This window comes from Myxocyprinus asiaticus, chromosome 46 (assembly GCF_019703515.2).
Source record: "Myxocyprinus asiaticus isolate MX2 ecotype Aquarium Trade chromosome 46, UBuf_Myxa_2, whole genome shotgun sequence".
NCBI classification, from domain to species: Eukaryota; Metazoa; Chordata; class Actinopteri; order Cypriniformes; family Catostomidae; genus Myxocyprinus; species Myxocyprinus asiaticus.
This window is the reverse complement of record NC_059389.1, coordinates 31,162,604-31,178,078: the sequence shown is the minus strand read 5'-3', so window position 1 is coordinate 31,178,078 and position 15,475 is coordinate 31,162,604. Positions and strand designations below refer to the sequence as shown.

Genomic DNA, 15,475 nt, shown 5'->3' with positions numbered 1-15,475 from the left:
TATAACAGTTTAAATGAGTCTACTAGTTAATGTTGTAAACATGAGCCTCGCCTGAACGGTCGAGGAGGAGGTGTTGCTACAATTTACAGTGATGCTCTTGGTGTTACATGATATGACACCGTTTGATTTAAATTTAAAAAATCTCCTCGTCTCCGAAACTACTGAATAGTCTTCCTAGCATAGTTCGGGACTCAGACACACTCTCTCAGTTTAAGTCTAGACCAGAGATGCCCAAACCAGTGGCCCGTGATGACCTTTGATTTGGCCCACCTTGCCATATATGACAAGAGCGGAAAAATGTGGAGGAAAAAAATATACATGCTAGAGAGGCAGAGTGATGTTTTTTTGTATAATTAAATAAAGGAAGGGAACCAGGGCAACTTTCATATTTTAATATAATACAGTTTGCAGGGCCTGAAATTTGACACGGGATTGAGGGTACTGCACACAATTGTAATCATTTTCCACGTTCTAGGTTCATGATGTGGGAAATTCCCACACACTTTTATTTATTTACAGTGCAACTGCAAATTAGTAAACCAATAGATACAGATGAACAAATCAACAAATTATTTTTTTATCAAACTGTCTCTCCTTCTCTCGCGTTGAGCACTTGTTGAATTTAGTGTGAGCTAGCGCAGTCAGTGAGGAAGCACTTTGTTGCACAGTTACTGAACTTAAGATGCTACAGATGTATAAACCTTTCTAAACCTGTTCATTTGACAAATGGAGTTATGCCGTGTCTCCGTAACCGAGCAACACGATAAAACTCTATCGTTCCTGTTTATAATCAACAAAGCTGTTAACATTGCAAGTGCGTGACGGCGAACACAAATCATATCTTGGTGATGACCTCATTAGTCATGATGCAGCACATTTGCAAGAAAGGCAGAAATAGCAAAAATGATTTGTGTAATGTACCAGCTGCATGGTGAAGAGAGAGACACTTAAACACCTGTTACATCTCTCATCTCAATCTCTAGTTCCATCCAGGGTCAGAAATTAACGGTGAAAAAAAAAATCTGATATGGTTCCAAATCAACTCAGCTAAAAAAAAGAAACGTCCCTTTTTCAGGACACTGTCTTTTAAAGATAATTTTGTAAAAATCCAAATAACTTTACAGATCTTTATTGTAAAGCATTTAAACAATGTTTTCCATGCTTGTTCAATGAACCTTAAAAATTTATGAACATGCACCTGTGGAACGGTCGTTAAGACACTAACAGCTTACAGACAGTAGGCAATTAAGGTCACAGTTATAAAAACTCAGGACACTAAAGAGACCTTTCTACTGACTCTGAAAAACACCAAAAGAAAGATGCCCAGGGACCCTGCTCATCTGCGTGAATGTGCCTTAGGCATGCTGCATGGCGGCATGAGGACTGCAGATGTGGCCAGGCCAATAAATTGCAATGTCCGTACTGTGAGACGCCAAAGACAGCGCTACAGGGAGACAGGAAGGACAGCTGATCGTCCTCACAGTGGCAGACCACATGTAACAACACCTGCACAGGATCGGTACATCTGAATATCACACCTGCGGAAAAGGTACAGGATGGCAACAACAACTGACCGAGTTACACCAGGAATGCACAATCCCTCCATCAGTGCTCAGACTGTCCGCAATAGGCTGAGAGAGGCTGGACTGAGGGCTTGTAGGCCTGTTGTAAGGCAGGTCCTTACCAGACATCACCGGCAACAATGTCGCCTATGGGCACAAACCCACCATCGCTGGACCAGACAGGACTGGCAAAAAGTGCTTTTCACTGACGAGTCGTGGTTTTGTCTCATTAGGGGTGATGGTCGGACTCACGTTTATTGTTGAAGGAATGAGTGTTACACCGAGGCCTGTACTCAGAAGCGGGATCGATTTGGAGGTGAATGATCCGTCATGGTCTGGGGCGATGTGTCACACCATCATCGGACTGAGCTTGTCATTGCAGGCAATCTCAATGCTGTGCGTTACAGGGAAGACATCCTCCTCCCTCATGTGGTACCCTTCCTGCAGGCTCATCCTGACATGACCCTCCAGCATGACAATGCCACCAGCCATACTGCTTGTTCTGTGTGTGATTTCCTGCAAGACAGGAATGTCAGTGTTCTGCCATGGCCAGCGAAGGGCCCGGATCTCAATCCCATTAAGCATGTCTGGGACCTGTTGGATCGGAGGGTGAGGGCTAGGGCCATTCCCCCAGAAATGTCCGGGAACTTGCAAGTGCCTTGGTGGAAAAGTGGGGTAACATCTCACAGAAAGAACTGGCAAATCTGGTGCAGTCCATGAGGAGGAGATGCACTGCAGTACTTAATGCAGCTGGTGGCCACACCAGATACTGACTGTTACCTTTGTTCAGGGACACATTATTCCATTTCTGTTAGTCACATGTCTGTGAAACTTGTTCAGTTTATGTCTTAGTTGTTGAATATTTTTATGTTCATACAAATATTTACACATGTTAAGTTTGCTGAAAATAAAAACAGTTGAAAGTGAGAGGACGTTACTTTTTTTGCTGAGTTTATATCCATTGCGAGCTTCATTTGAATTTTCACTGGACATTATTTGTTTCTTGCTGTCCGTTGTGCAGATGGTGCTGTGTCAGTGGCGGATGCTCGCGTCATAAACGCACAGACGGGCACTCTGCTTTTCATGCTCTGCATCAGTTTGGTGTTGTGCTCCAGCGCTAAAAATACCAAATGCTACAATTTAGCGTAGTTAATAATAATATTAAAAAAAATATCAAGATTTGTTAAATAGCCTTGATGCTAAAGAAAACTTTATCAATGATATAATAATAATTTTATAGAACATGAACCACTTTTGGTGTATGAATCATATCGCTGACTAATGTTCATTGTTAAATGTTTATTTTTGCATTGTTTTATTAAATTTGCATGGAGTTCCTATATATATATATATATATATATATATATATATATATATATATATATATCACACACACACCACACTACCAGTCAAACGTTTTGAAACACTTGTTCTTTATTATAATTTTTTTTCTTCACATTTTAGAATAATAGTAAAGTCATCAAAACTATGGAATAACAAATGGAACTATGATGTTGTGACTAAACAAAATCCAAAATAAAACTATGTTATATTTTAGCATCTTCAAAGTAGTCACCCTTTGCCTAGAATTTGCAGACATGTACTCTTGACATTTTCTCAACCAACTTCTTGAGGTATCACCCTGGGATGCTTTTTAAACAGTATTGAAGGAGTTCCCATCTATGTTGGGCTCTTATTGGCTGCTTTTCTTTATTATTTGGTACAAGTCATCAATTTCAAAAACATTTTTTTTTTAATAAAAGTTTAGTTTTATAATGAAATAAATTAATATGGTGGCACAATTATATTTCTGTCTACAAAACTAATTTCAAACATTTAAGCATACGCCTTCAGATCAAAAGATTTTTAAGATCATGAGAAACATTTCAGGCAAGTGTTTCAAAACTTTTGACCGGTAGTGTATGTGTGTGTATATATACAGGTGCATCTCAATAAATTAGAATGTCGTGGAAAAGTTCATTTATTTCAGTAATTCAACTCAAATTGTGAAACTCGTGATTAAATAAATTCAGTGCACACAGACTGAAGTAGTTTAAGTCTTTGGTTCTTTTAATTGTGATGATTTTGGCTCACATTTAACAAAAACCCACCAATTCACTATCTCAAAATTAGAATACATCATAAGACCAATAAAAAAAACATTTTTAGTGAATTGTTGGCCTTCTGGAAAGTATGTTCATTTACTCTATATGTACTCAATACTTGGTAGGGGCTCCTTTTCCTTTAATTACTGCCTCAATTCGGCGTGGCATGGAGGTGATCAGTTTGTGGCACTGCTGAGGTGGTATGGAAGCCCAGGTTTCTTTGACAGTGGCCTTCAGCTCATCTGCATTTTTTGGTCTCTTGTTTCTCATTTTCCTCTTGACAATACCCCATAGATTCTCTATGGGGTTCAGGTCTGGTGAGTTTGCTGGCCAGTCAAGCACACCAACACCATGGTCATTTAATCAACTTTTGGTGCTTTTGGCAGTGTGGGCAGGTGCCAAATCCTGCTGGAAAATGAAATCAGCATCTTTAAAAAGCTGGTCAGCAGAAGGAAGCATGAAGTGCTCCAAAATTTCTTGGTAAACGGGTGCAGTGACTTTGGTTTTCAAAAAACACAATGGACCAACACCAGCAGATGACATTGCACCCCAAATCATCACAGACTATGGAAACTTAACACTGGACTTCAAGCAACTTGGGCTATGAGCTTCTCCACCCTTCCTCCAGACTCTAGGACCTTGGTTTCCAAATGAAATACAAAACTTGCTCTCATCTGAAAAGAGGACTTTGGACCACTGGGCAACAGTCCAGTTCTTCTTCTCCTTAGCCCAGGTAAGACGCCTCTGACGTTGTCTGTGGTTCAGAAGTGGCTTAACGAGGAATACGACAACTGTAGCCAAATTCCTTGACATGTCTGTGTCTTGATGCCTTGACCCCAGCCTCAGTCCATTCCTTGTGAAGTTCACCCAAATTCTTGAATAGATTTTGCTTGACAATCCTCATAAGGCTGTGGTTCTCTCGGTTGGTTGTGCATCTTTTTCTTCCACACTTTTTCCTTCCACTCAACTTTCTGTTAACATGCTTGGATACAGCACAAAATGCCCCCCATATGAGCCGTGTAAGAGGGGAACATTTGCACATTTTAAAGGTCGGAGGCCCAGCTATGCAAGATCCCCATTGAGTATGTTTTGAGTTTAATGTTTTTATATATAGTGTTTGTTAATGCTTGTTATATGGAACAATAATTCTATGGTTAGAGTGTTTTTCTTACAAACAAAGAGAGCACAGTCTAACCCTAACTCAACACTAACCTCCCTTGGCATGCTCCTCTATGAGACCAGTTTACCTGGAAGCCTTTAGAATGTGCTACTGTCATTAAGGTGAATTTTGTTTGTAATATTTGAAAACTGCATCTGTATAATTGTGCATGCTGGCAAAATATCACATGTAGTAAGTCTATCAACTAGGAACCTGAGACATCCTCTGGAATGTGAACATGACATATTGGGGAATTTTAGTGATTTGTTTTCCTAAAATAATCGAATACTATAATCATATACTTACTTCAATAATCTCACCTGTAGTAAATTAGTTTATCCACTGGGAATTTACTACAACCTTTGAAATTGAAAATACTGCACTTTTACTGAATTTTATTATTTTTGTTAACTTGCACGTCAACAGCATAGTGGGCGGAATTTTCAGATGGTCCCTTGAGTATGCTAGGCAATGAAAGCACATCGGTGCATGTTCAGTCATAATACTGCAGCCACACCAGGTGCTGACTGTTCTGCGTACAATGTTTTATGGCCCTTGTAGTACAGTTATATACCCTTTAGGCCAAGTGTGCGAACGATATTTTTGTAAGACTGTCGCCTTCAGAGAGCACGGGTAAAAGAAAACGATTATCGAGCCTAAAACTAACTTTACCCCACTTCATATTGGTCTTTTTTTAGCCCTTTACATCAACATAAAGTCATGGGACAAATATATTGTCTAGGGAATGAGATCATTTTTTTGTGGCCATGAAATAAGGATGTCGTTCCCACAACATAATATCTAGTGGCCACAACATATTATCACATTCCCATGAATTATTATGATGTGGCAATGACAAAACTAAGTGAACTGAATCTGTCCCTTCCAGGCACCGAAGGATCCCGATCCTTTGACAGCCATTTTTCATACCTGGCCATGCTGAGCAAGTCGTTGTTAAAGGTGCACTTTCCTGGCATGCTAAACTTAGCTGTAAAAGCTAATTTTACATGCTAAAGTAGATTACATGAAAATTAGCAAAGAGAGACACACTTCACTGAAATAAGCGGGTAAATAAAAATTAGCCTGAAAACATGAATCCTAAAATGGACGGGGATTAGTGGAACGTCGTTGTCTCTAACTGATCAGGTATTCTAAATAACATGATATATTTTAACTCTTCACTGTGTGTTTTTAATCCAGTGCAAAGCAACACCCTGATTAAATATTTTAAGACAGAGCATAATAAAGAAAAATATATGAACAATAAAAAAATTCCATGATTTTTCCAAGACTTCGAAGATTTTATTAATTTCCATGACTTTTCCGGGCCTGGAAATCACAATTTTAAAATTCCCTGATATTTCCAGGTTTTCCATGACAGTGGGAACCCTGAATCTCGTTTCATTAATTGGATGCATATTTGCCAACTCCTGACTCTAATTAGCTTTTGTTGATGTCATTAGCCTAGGGGTTCACATACTTTTCCAACCTACACTGTGAATGTTTGAATGATGTATTCAATATGTACAAGAACAATGCAATAATTTGTGTCATTCAGTTAATTGCAGAAATGACCGTCAGCTGGATTTAAAAGCCCATAGCTATTGAACACTTCCTGTTCCCACTAGTAGTTGGGACTGTTGTCACTCATTAGGTTTCAACAAACCATCATTGTTTCAAAGAACTTATGAGGTAATATGCATGTGTATCAGGGTTGTGCAAAATTCAGAATTAACTCCCTTTTAATTCATGAGTTGGAATTTGAACTGAATTGGCAACGCCCCACAGGAAGTTGAAGTGGAATTTACTGAATTGCAATTCAAAGAAATTCAAAACAGTCACTGTCAAAACAGTCACTACTTGGACTTTCATTAGTCCTAGACACATTTTGTGACAAATAATTACATTATTTTTTGAAAAAGTACCTCTTTATTCCCTAATTTTTTAACTTTTTAGACATAACATTTCTCAAACGTAATAATAATAAAGCTAAAATTAACACTGCCATCAAAATAGACTTTGTTTTTGCTGTACAGCACCAGAAATAATCCACCACATTGTTTTCAAATAGAAAATAGATTCAAAATTTCAATCTATTGATTGTTTAATATATTGAGCAAATTAGAGCATTCTGGGAAATGAAGTGTTCTGCACCATGGTCCATAAAATGAAAAAGTATTAAATATAGTGAAATAAATAAAATTCAAATTTCTACTGGTGGCATTTCAAACATTATTACATTTTATTATATTTCTTATGGATTATTAACACTGTAAAAAGTGATGTGTTTGCACAAAAGAAATTAGGTTTGCACTGATATTTTTTTAAGTTGAATTTCTGTACTTAATTTTAAAGCTACACTATCTAACACTATTTATTTTTAAAAAGTAAAACTGCATGCGTCTTGCGGAAAAAAATTGCTTTGGTAATGATGTAAGTTGTGCTTCGGCTCTGCGTGGATGAATGTGGTTTGACGGAATGGTGTACACATGAATACAGAATCTTATCAGAGCGAATTAACAAATAAATAACGAAAGGAAGGAAAAGGTGGATATCCGAAAACATGTCATCTGAGCAGGTAAGTGCCATATCTTATGCTGTTGTTTTGACTTATTTGAAACATTGATGTTTTGAAATAAATGACATTACAAAAGTTAGGCAACATTCGTTAACATTAGACATAACGATTGCTAGTCTGATAAGGTCAAACGTTGTAACGTTTTTATAACTGCAGGATATTCTGGCCGAATAGACCATGGTAGCAACTAATTTATAGATTGTCATAGTTACCAACCAGTGGTCAACATCATTTCAAGACTCACATGTCCTTGACTAGCCTAGGACTAAAGGATTTATTTATATAAATTATTGTCATTATAAAGAAAAATACACACGTGCTAGCAAGTGAAAGTTCACCGACGTGTGTGTGTGTGATTACACAACTATACTTAAACCATATCAATAAAATATCTTCGAATATCTATTAGAATAAAATATCTATTCTTTTTCTCAGTTATTTGTCTCATTTGGAGAGGTTCTAGTGTGGGGCAGTGGAAGGAGACAATTTTTTATTTTTATTTAATTCTTTTCCCTATATGTTGAACTTTGTCTTTTTTTTTATGTGTCTGTTAATATGAGGGTATTTAGTTAAATTTACATGTGCGCGGGGGTTATAAAGGGTTTTAAGTTGATTCCTTATGAATAATTTTCTGGTTACATTTATTTTTGTCTGTCTTGGAATCAATAAAAAATGTTAATAACAAAAAAAGAATGTGAAATGTCAGAATAAAAGTAGAGAGAATGATTTATTTCAGCTTTTATTACTTTCATCACATTCCCAGTGGGTCAGAAGTTTACATACACTTTGTTAGTATTTGGTAGCATTGCCTTTAAATTGTTTAACTTGGGTCAAACATTTTGGGTAGCCTTCCACAAGCTTCTCACAATAAGTTGCAGGAATTTTGGCCCATTCCTCCACGCAGAACTAATGTAACTGAGTCAGGTTTGTAGACATCATTTTACTTCCTCATAATACCATCTATTTTGTGAAGTGCACCGGTCCCTCCTACAGAAAAGCACCCCCACAACATGATGCCGCCACCCCCATGCTTCACGGTTGGGATGGTGTTCTTTGGCTTGCAAGCCTCACCCTTTTTCCTCCAAACATAACAATGGTCATTATGGCCAAACAGTTCAATTCTTGTTTCATTAGACCAGAAAACATTTCTCCTTCTTTGGGATCTTTGCCCCCATGTGCACTTGCAAACTGTAGCCTGGCTTTTTTATGGCAGTTTTGGAGCAGTGGCTTCTTCCTTGCTGAGCAGCCTTTCAGGTTATGTCGATATAAGACTCGTTTTACTGTGAATTTAGATACTTGTCTGCTTGTTTCCTCCAGCATCTGCACAAGGTCCTTTGCTGTTGTTCTGGGATTAATTTGCACTTTTCGCGCCAAACTACGTTCATCTCTAGGAGACAAAATGTGTCTCCTTCCTGAGCGGTATGATGGCTGCGTGGTCCAATGGTATTTATACTTGCATACTATTGTTTGTACAGATGAACGTGGTACCTTCAAGCATTTGGAAATTGCTCCCAAGGATGGACCAGACATGTGGAGGTCCACAAATTTTTTTCTGAGTTCTTGGCTGATTTTCAAATACATCCACAGGTACACCTCCAATTGAGTACACCTCCTATCAGAATCTAATTGGCTAATTGTCTAAAGGCTTGACATCATTTTCTGGAAAGCAGATGTCCTAAATGACTTGCCAAAACTATAATTTGCTATAAAAAATTGGTTTTAATGACTTCAACCCAAGTGTAGGTAAACGTCTGACTTCAACTGTACATGTAGGCTGACATCTTAAACCATATTATAAATCATATTTTCAAATGTGAAGACATGCAGAAAATATATATTTTTATTTTTCTGAAAACAGACAGACACTGCCAGTCAGGAGATAGAGAGCTCAAGAGGTATCACAGACCAGTAAATGAGAAGTAGATTGATTTATGTAGACAGTTATTTAAAGGGCCAAACTTCTTAAACATTTCAGGATTTTTTTAACAAATTAATAGTCACCCATACAATGTAAATACATTAGAGCTGGTCATTTTACTCCATGCCATGTAAACAAATAAATATCAGTAATTTATTTTACTTATTTTATTTTAGTCAGATCAAGCATCAATAATGTGGTCAGCAAGGGGTCAGCATCCAGAAGGTAGCTCACTGGTTGCTGTCCAGCACAAATTCAGTAAACTAAATAATGCCATTTATCAAAATCTTAAACTCATTCTAACTTAAGTTATGCAAGTATTCTTGTTAAAACTATTATTTCAGGCATAGTGAGGAAACAAAGTTTAGCACCACACACTTTCTTGGTACGAAAGGTTACAACCAATAGAGGAAATCATAATTGTGTTTGTTAAAAATGCAAGAAATGCAGAATGTTGAAAGTATTTGTTCAGTTTACACTATCATTCATTACACATTTTAACGCAATTCAAAATTTACCCTAGCAACACCTCTGGCTTGGACCAGGAGCTGTGCATAATCACAAAGCTAAGGTCTGATTTTCCTGATGTCATAGAGCATAAATCTGCATGACTGTTCATTTGTTGAGCTGGTTGTCAAGAACTAATTCAAGATTCCTGGCTGGTTTTATTGTTGTTGAGCCTAGCTGTACAATGATGTTTTATTCAGTTGATGGGGTGGCTAGGATGACAAAGAGTTCTGTCTTTGTCAGGTTGAGCTGAAGATGTTGATCACTCATCCAGTTCATAATGTCAGAGAGATAGGCAGAAATGTTTGCTAAAGTTGTAGGGTCATCTGTCTGGACTTACAACAAAAAAAAAAAAAAAAAAAAAAAAAAGAAAAAGAAAAAAGAAAGAAGTAAAACTGGAACTTTAAAACTGGAGCTTAGCTCAACAACAATGAAGCCAGCCCACCCAACCCACCCAAAATCAAAATGATGTTTCAACTGCCATCAAATAGCTTAGAATATGAAAAACCCTGGGGGATCAACCAGATCCAAATCAAGGTCTACAAACTTTGTGTGGATGGCCATTTGGACAAGGCTAAGACAAGAGAAAAAATTTGATCGTTAATTACTGGATTATCCCTCATGGCAGGCAACATACTGTCTCTACGGATATTCAGAACAGCCTCATAACCACCATAGCAGCAGATATCCTACCAGAGAGCCAATAAGGGTTCAGATCAGAAAGAGGCATGCCAAACATGATCTTCTTCCTCTGGCAACCCCAAGAAAGTGCTGGGTGAAGAACATGGGCCATTATGCCATCTGCTTTGACCCAGAATCCTTTTAATCTCGAACAACATCTTGAGAAATGCGGACAACAGATTCACAAAGGACAACAGTTCTTTGGCCATCTACAAAAAACGAGTCTGGCAAGACCATTCACTGAATCCAACCACCAAGATCAAGGTCTGTCGATCATTTTTGATCCCCAACCTTCTGTAGAGCTCTGAACCCTGAATATTGTACAAAAGTCATCAACAACTACAGAAGCGATTTCATCAACATTGACTATGATAAATAATGGGCATAGTGGGAAAAGACAATATCCAAATTTTTTAGATCCTGAAGAGAGCTGAAAGACAGCTTACAGTCCATTAACCTACTCAAGATAATGCTTTACTCAGGGCATAGCTCTGATTAAATAGAATTGGGCCTAAAAAGCTGTTCAAAGACTAAAAAAAACATCAGCCATTCTCAGCAGACATCGACCTAAAAACATGGGATCCTTGGGCTGCTGACAGGAACAAATGGTGCAACTTAGCCAAACAGACAAAGAGACAGCTTTCAGAGACATCTCACGAAACAGAGCCAATATCCATTAGCATGAGTGTTACAAAAAAGTAGGACAAATAGTGGGAACAAAACACTTCCCTTTTGATCTTTGGACACAAAGCCAAGCCATAGTGTCTGTGAATGTGCCAGCATGTGTGTTGTGAAAGTGTACTGCCGTACCTTTCTGGATCTGTCAGTGCATCTTGGCTGCGTAGTACATGAAGTTCAGCAGAGAGCCACTCAGAGAAAGACAGCTGATGAAAGAATGAGAATGTAATAAAAGCCAAATAACACCTCACAAATCATCCAGTCACTTACTCCATTAAACCATCACACCACCAGCCATCAAATTAAACCATTACATCCATCCATCCATCACTTTATGAAACTACCACACTAGTCCATCACTCTTCTCATCACACCATCAAACCATCACTCACTCCACCACTCCCATCAAACAATCAAAAATCCTACTACCACCTATTTTACTCAACCCATCATGCATGCACCACATACATCAAAACATCACTCAATCGCACCATCACTTCTTTCATCATTTTGCTTTGTAAGTACCTGATAGTGTTTCTGCAGGGATTTGATCTGTTTGTTTTGCCACAGAGCTATAGATGCGTCTTTCATTCTTCCAGTGAGATCAGACATATCTGTGTTCATATCAGAGTCACATTCATCGCTCATGTGTGTTCGAGTCTCTAAGATGAGTCTGGGGATCAGATAAAGAGCCTGCAAACACAAAGATAAACACCGATAAGCATTTTCATATACAATAACAAAAAGAACATATTACAGGGTTCATACAGGCAAGACTGAATGAAAATCAAGGACTCTCAAGAACTTCAAGGACATAGTCATAGTCAACATAGTCATACAGACTTCCTATTCCGGGTGCTGCCGGCACGCTGCACGAGTCTGTGTTTGTAGCTTGCTAGCCTGCTTAGCATTGCTTATACTTCTTATCCGTTCATCGTTTTATCCTTTACCATTTTACCGCATGCTTATTTTTTTCCACCTTTTCTACCGTTTCAACTGCGTGTATTTTACATCGCACACCCGTTTTCTCTCTTTTTTATTTTATTTTTTTCCGCTTGTCTACATCTAGCATCTCGACTGTGTGCATTTGTTTTCTCCTCTGTGTTTTACATGGATTATTGCATCAATCTCAAACCTCTGCTGATCAGGAACAACATTGAACCACATCGATCTCAAACCCTCGCTGCCCAAGAACAACCATAATAACAACAAACAATTACGGTAAGTCATGGCATCCGCTCATGTTATTTCTTCCTGCATTGCATGCTACATGTTTACTATAGCTTCTTCTGTCAGCAGTAAGGGATTTACATGTGATAAATGTTAGGAATTTTTCAGGCTGACAGAGAAGGTTAATGAGTTAGAGAAACGCATCTGAACACTAGTGGAGGACAGTGAGAAAGAGAAGTCGGTAGATACTGTTTCGGATGCGGGTAGAACAGCGAGCAACACACACTTTGGTTCCAGCTGTAGAGCCCCTGCAGGAGGGCGCTTGGGTGACGTCTTGCGGCATACTCTCTCAGCAGTGACAACACTCTCCCGTTTCTGTTAGGGTTTCCAATCGATTCTCCCCACTCAGTGATGCACCCACTGAGAATCATGTTGAAAGAGTCTTGGTCATAGGTGATCCTATTGTAAGGAACGTGGAAATAACGGCTCCAGACAATATTGTTAAATGCATTTCTGGGGCTCGAGCATCTAGCTAATGCTAAATGTTGGTTTTCTAAAATATTTATTCATGTTGGTACCAAGGATGTCTGCCTTCACCAGTCGGAGATCACTAGAGTTAATGTTAATGAGGTGTGTGAACTTGCAAAAATGATGTCAGACACTGTAATATGCTCTGGCCCCCTCCTTGCTCGTCATGGTGACGAGGTTTATAATAGATTAGTGTCACTGAATGGATGTCTGAGTGAAACCTGGCTTAAACCAGATGAATATTTTAGTTTAAATGAATCTACTCCCCCAGGTTATTGTTATAAACATAAGCCTCGTCTGAAGGGTCGAGGAGGAGTTGCTACAATTTACAGTGAAGTTTTTGGTGTTACTCAGAGGACAGGATATAAGTTTAAGTCTTTTGAACTAATAATGCTTAATGTGACAGTCAGATACAAATAAAAAATCTCTGTTGTCTTTTGCGCTTGCTACAGTATATAGATCACCCGGGCCATGTTCTGATTTCCTTGGTGAATTTGCAAATTTTCAACCAGATCTAGTTGTTACTGTAGATAGAGCTTTAATTGTTGGTGACTTCAACATTCACATAGATAATGAAAATGGCACATTGGGATTAGCATTTATCAATATTCTAAACTACCTTGGAGTCAGACAAAATTGATAGGACCAACTCATCACCATAGTCATACGCTAGATTTAATTCTGTCATATAGAGTTGATGTTGATACTATAGAAATTGTACCGCAGAGCGATGACATCTCAGATCATTACCTCATCTCTTGTTTGCTGCGATCTGCTAATGTCACTCAATCTACACCATGCTATCACTTAGGTAGAACTATTCTTTCGACCATTTAAGATAGCTTCACTAATTATCTTCCAAATTTGTCTCATAGACTCAGTAAGCCAAAAAGTCAAGAACCTGATGTAATAACAGAAAATATAAATATAGTCTTCTCTAGCACTCTTGATGGTGTCGCCCCCCTTCAATTAAAGAAAAAAGCCTGCACCATGGTACAATGATCAAACTCGTGCTCTCAAGAGAGCAGCTCAAAAAAATGGAGTGCAAGTGGAAGAATATAAAATTAGAGGTATTTCGCGGTGCATGGAAGGATAGTGTCTGTAGCTACAGGTCAGCATATTTTAGCAAACTCATAGAAAATAACCACAACAGTCCAATGTGTTTATTCAGTACTGTGGCTAAATTGGTTAGAAATAAAGCCTCGACTGAACCAGATATTTCATCGCAGCACAATAGTAATGACTTCATGAATTGTTTTACTGATAAAATAGAAGTCATCAGAAATAAAATTTTAATTATGCAATCAACAGTCACAGCACCTCAGAAAACAGTGTCTCTAATTTTCCTCACGAGCAACTTCAATCCTTTGCTGTCATACGTCATGAAGAGCTAGCAAAACTTATCAAAAAATCTAAAGTCACAACATCCAATCCAAAGATCCAATACCAACTAAGCTCTTAAAAGAGGAATTCCCTGTAATCTCAGAACCTCTTCTTAATATTATTAACTCCTCGCTATCCTCAGGACATGTCCCAAGAAACTTTAAAATGGTAGTTATCAAACTGCTTATTAAGAAGCCACAACTTGATCCTGGAGAATTAGCTAATTATAGACCATTTTTCAAATCTCCCATTTATGACAAACATACTAGAAAATGGTAGTGTCCTCCCAACTATGTTCATTTCTACAGAGAAACTGTATATATATGAAAAATTTAAGTCAGGATTTAGGCCCCATCACAGTACAGAGACTGCATTTATCAGAGTTACAAATGACTTGCTCTTATCATCTGATCACGGCTGCATTTCTCTTCTAGTGCTTCTAGATCTTAGTGCTGCCTTCGTCACCATAGATCACGACATTCTCTTGAATAGGCTGGAGAATTATGTTGGCATTTGTGGTCTTGCATTAGCATGGTTTTGGTCCTATTTAACAGATCGCTACCACTTTGTATGTGTAAACGAGGAATTGACAAATCAAACAAAAGTTAAGTATGGAGTGCCACAGGGATCAGTTTTAGGGCCTCTGCTTTTCTACTTATATATGCTTCCCCTGGGAGATATTGTCAGGAATTGTGTAATAAGTTTCCACTGTTATGCCGAAGATACCCAACTTTATATTTCTTCGAAACCCGACAAAATTTCACAATTCTCCAAATTAGCAGTGTATCAATGAAGTCAAAGATTGGATGGCCAGAAATTCCCATCTACTCAATTCCGACAAAACAGAGGTAAAATTATTGGACCAAAAACCTCTAAAAAATAAGCCACTAAAATATAATTTGACCCTCAATGGATGAACTGTTATGTCATCTTCTACAGCGAAGAATTTAGGTGTTATATTTGACACCAATCTGTCCTTTGAAAATCACATTTCCAATGTTTGTAGAACAGCATTCTTCCACCTCAGAAATACTGCTAAGTTACGACACGTGCTCTCTGTTGCGGATGCCGACAAACTAATTAATGCGTTCATGATCTTAAGACTAGATTTTAATGCATTACTGGGAGGATGTACTGCAAGTTCAATAAATAAACTTCAATTGGTTCAAATGCAGCTTCCAGAGTGCTGACTAGAACCAATAAATA

At 38.1% G+C, this 15,475-nt stretch overlaps 1 protein-coding gene across 2 annotated transcripts in view; it reads right to left on the bottom strand.

The window, feature by feature from the left end:
- Positions 1-15,475, bottom strand: part of LOC127435763 (Fanconi anemia group A protein) — a 132,613-nt gene that overhangs the window by 23,490 nt on the left and 93,648 nt on the right. For both annotated transcript variants that reach the window (XM_051689437.1, XM_051689438.1), the window contains 2 exons: positions 11,714-11,881; positions 11,321-11,394 (listed from right to left, as the gene is read on the bottom strand). In XM_051689437.1, coding sequence (XP_051545397.1) covers positions 11,321-11,394; positions 11,714-11,881 — 242 coding nt within the window. The remainder of the gene's footprint in view (positions 1-11,320; positions 11,395-11,713; positions 11,882-15,475) is intronic.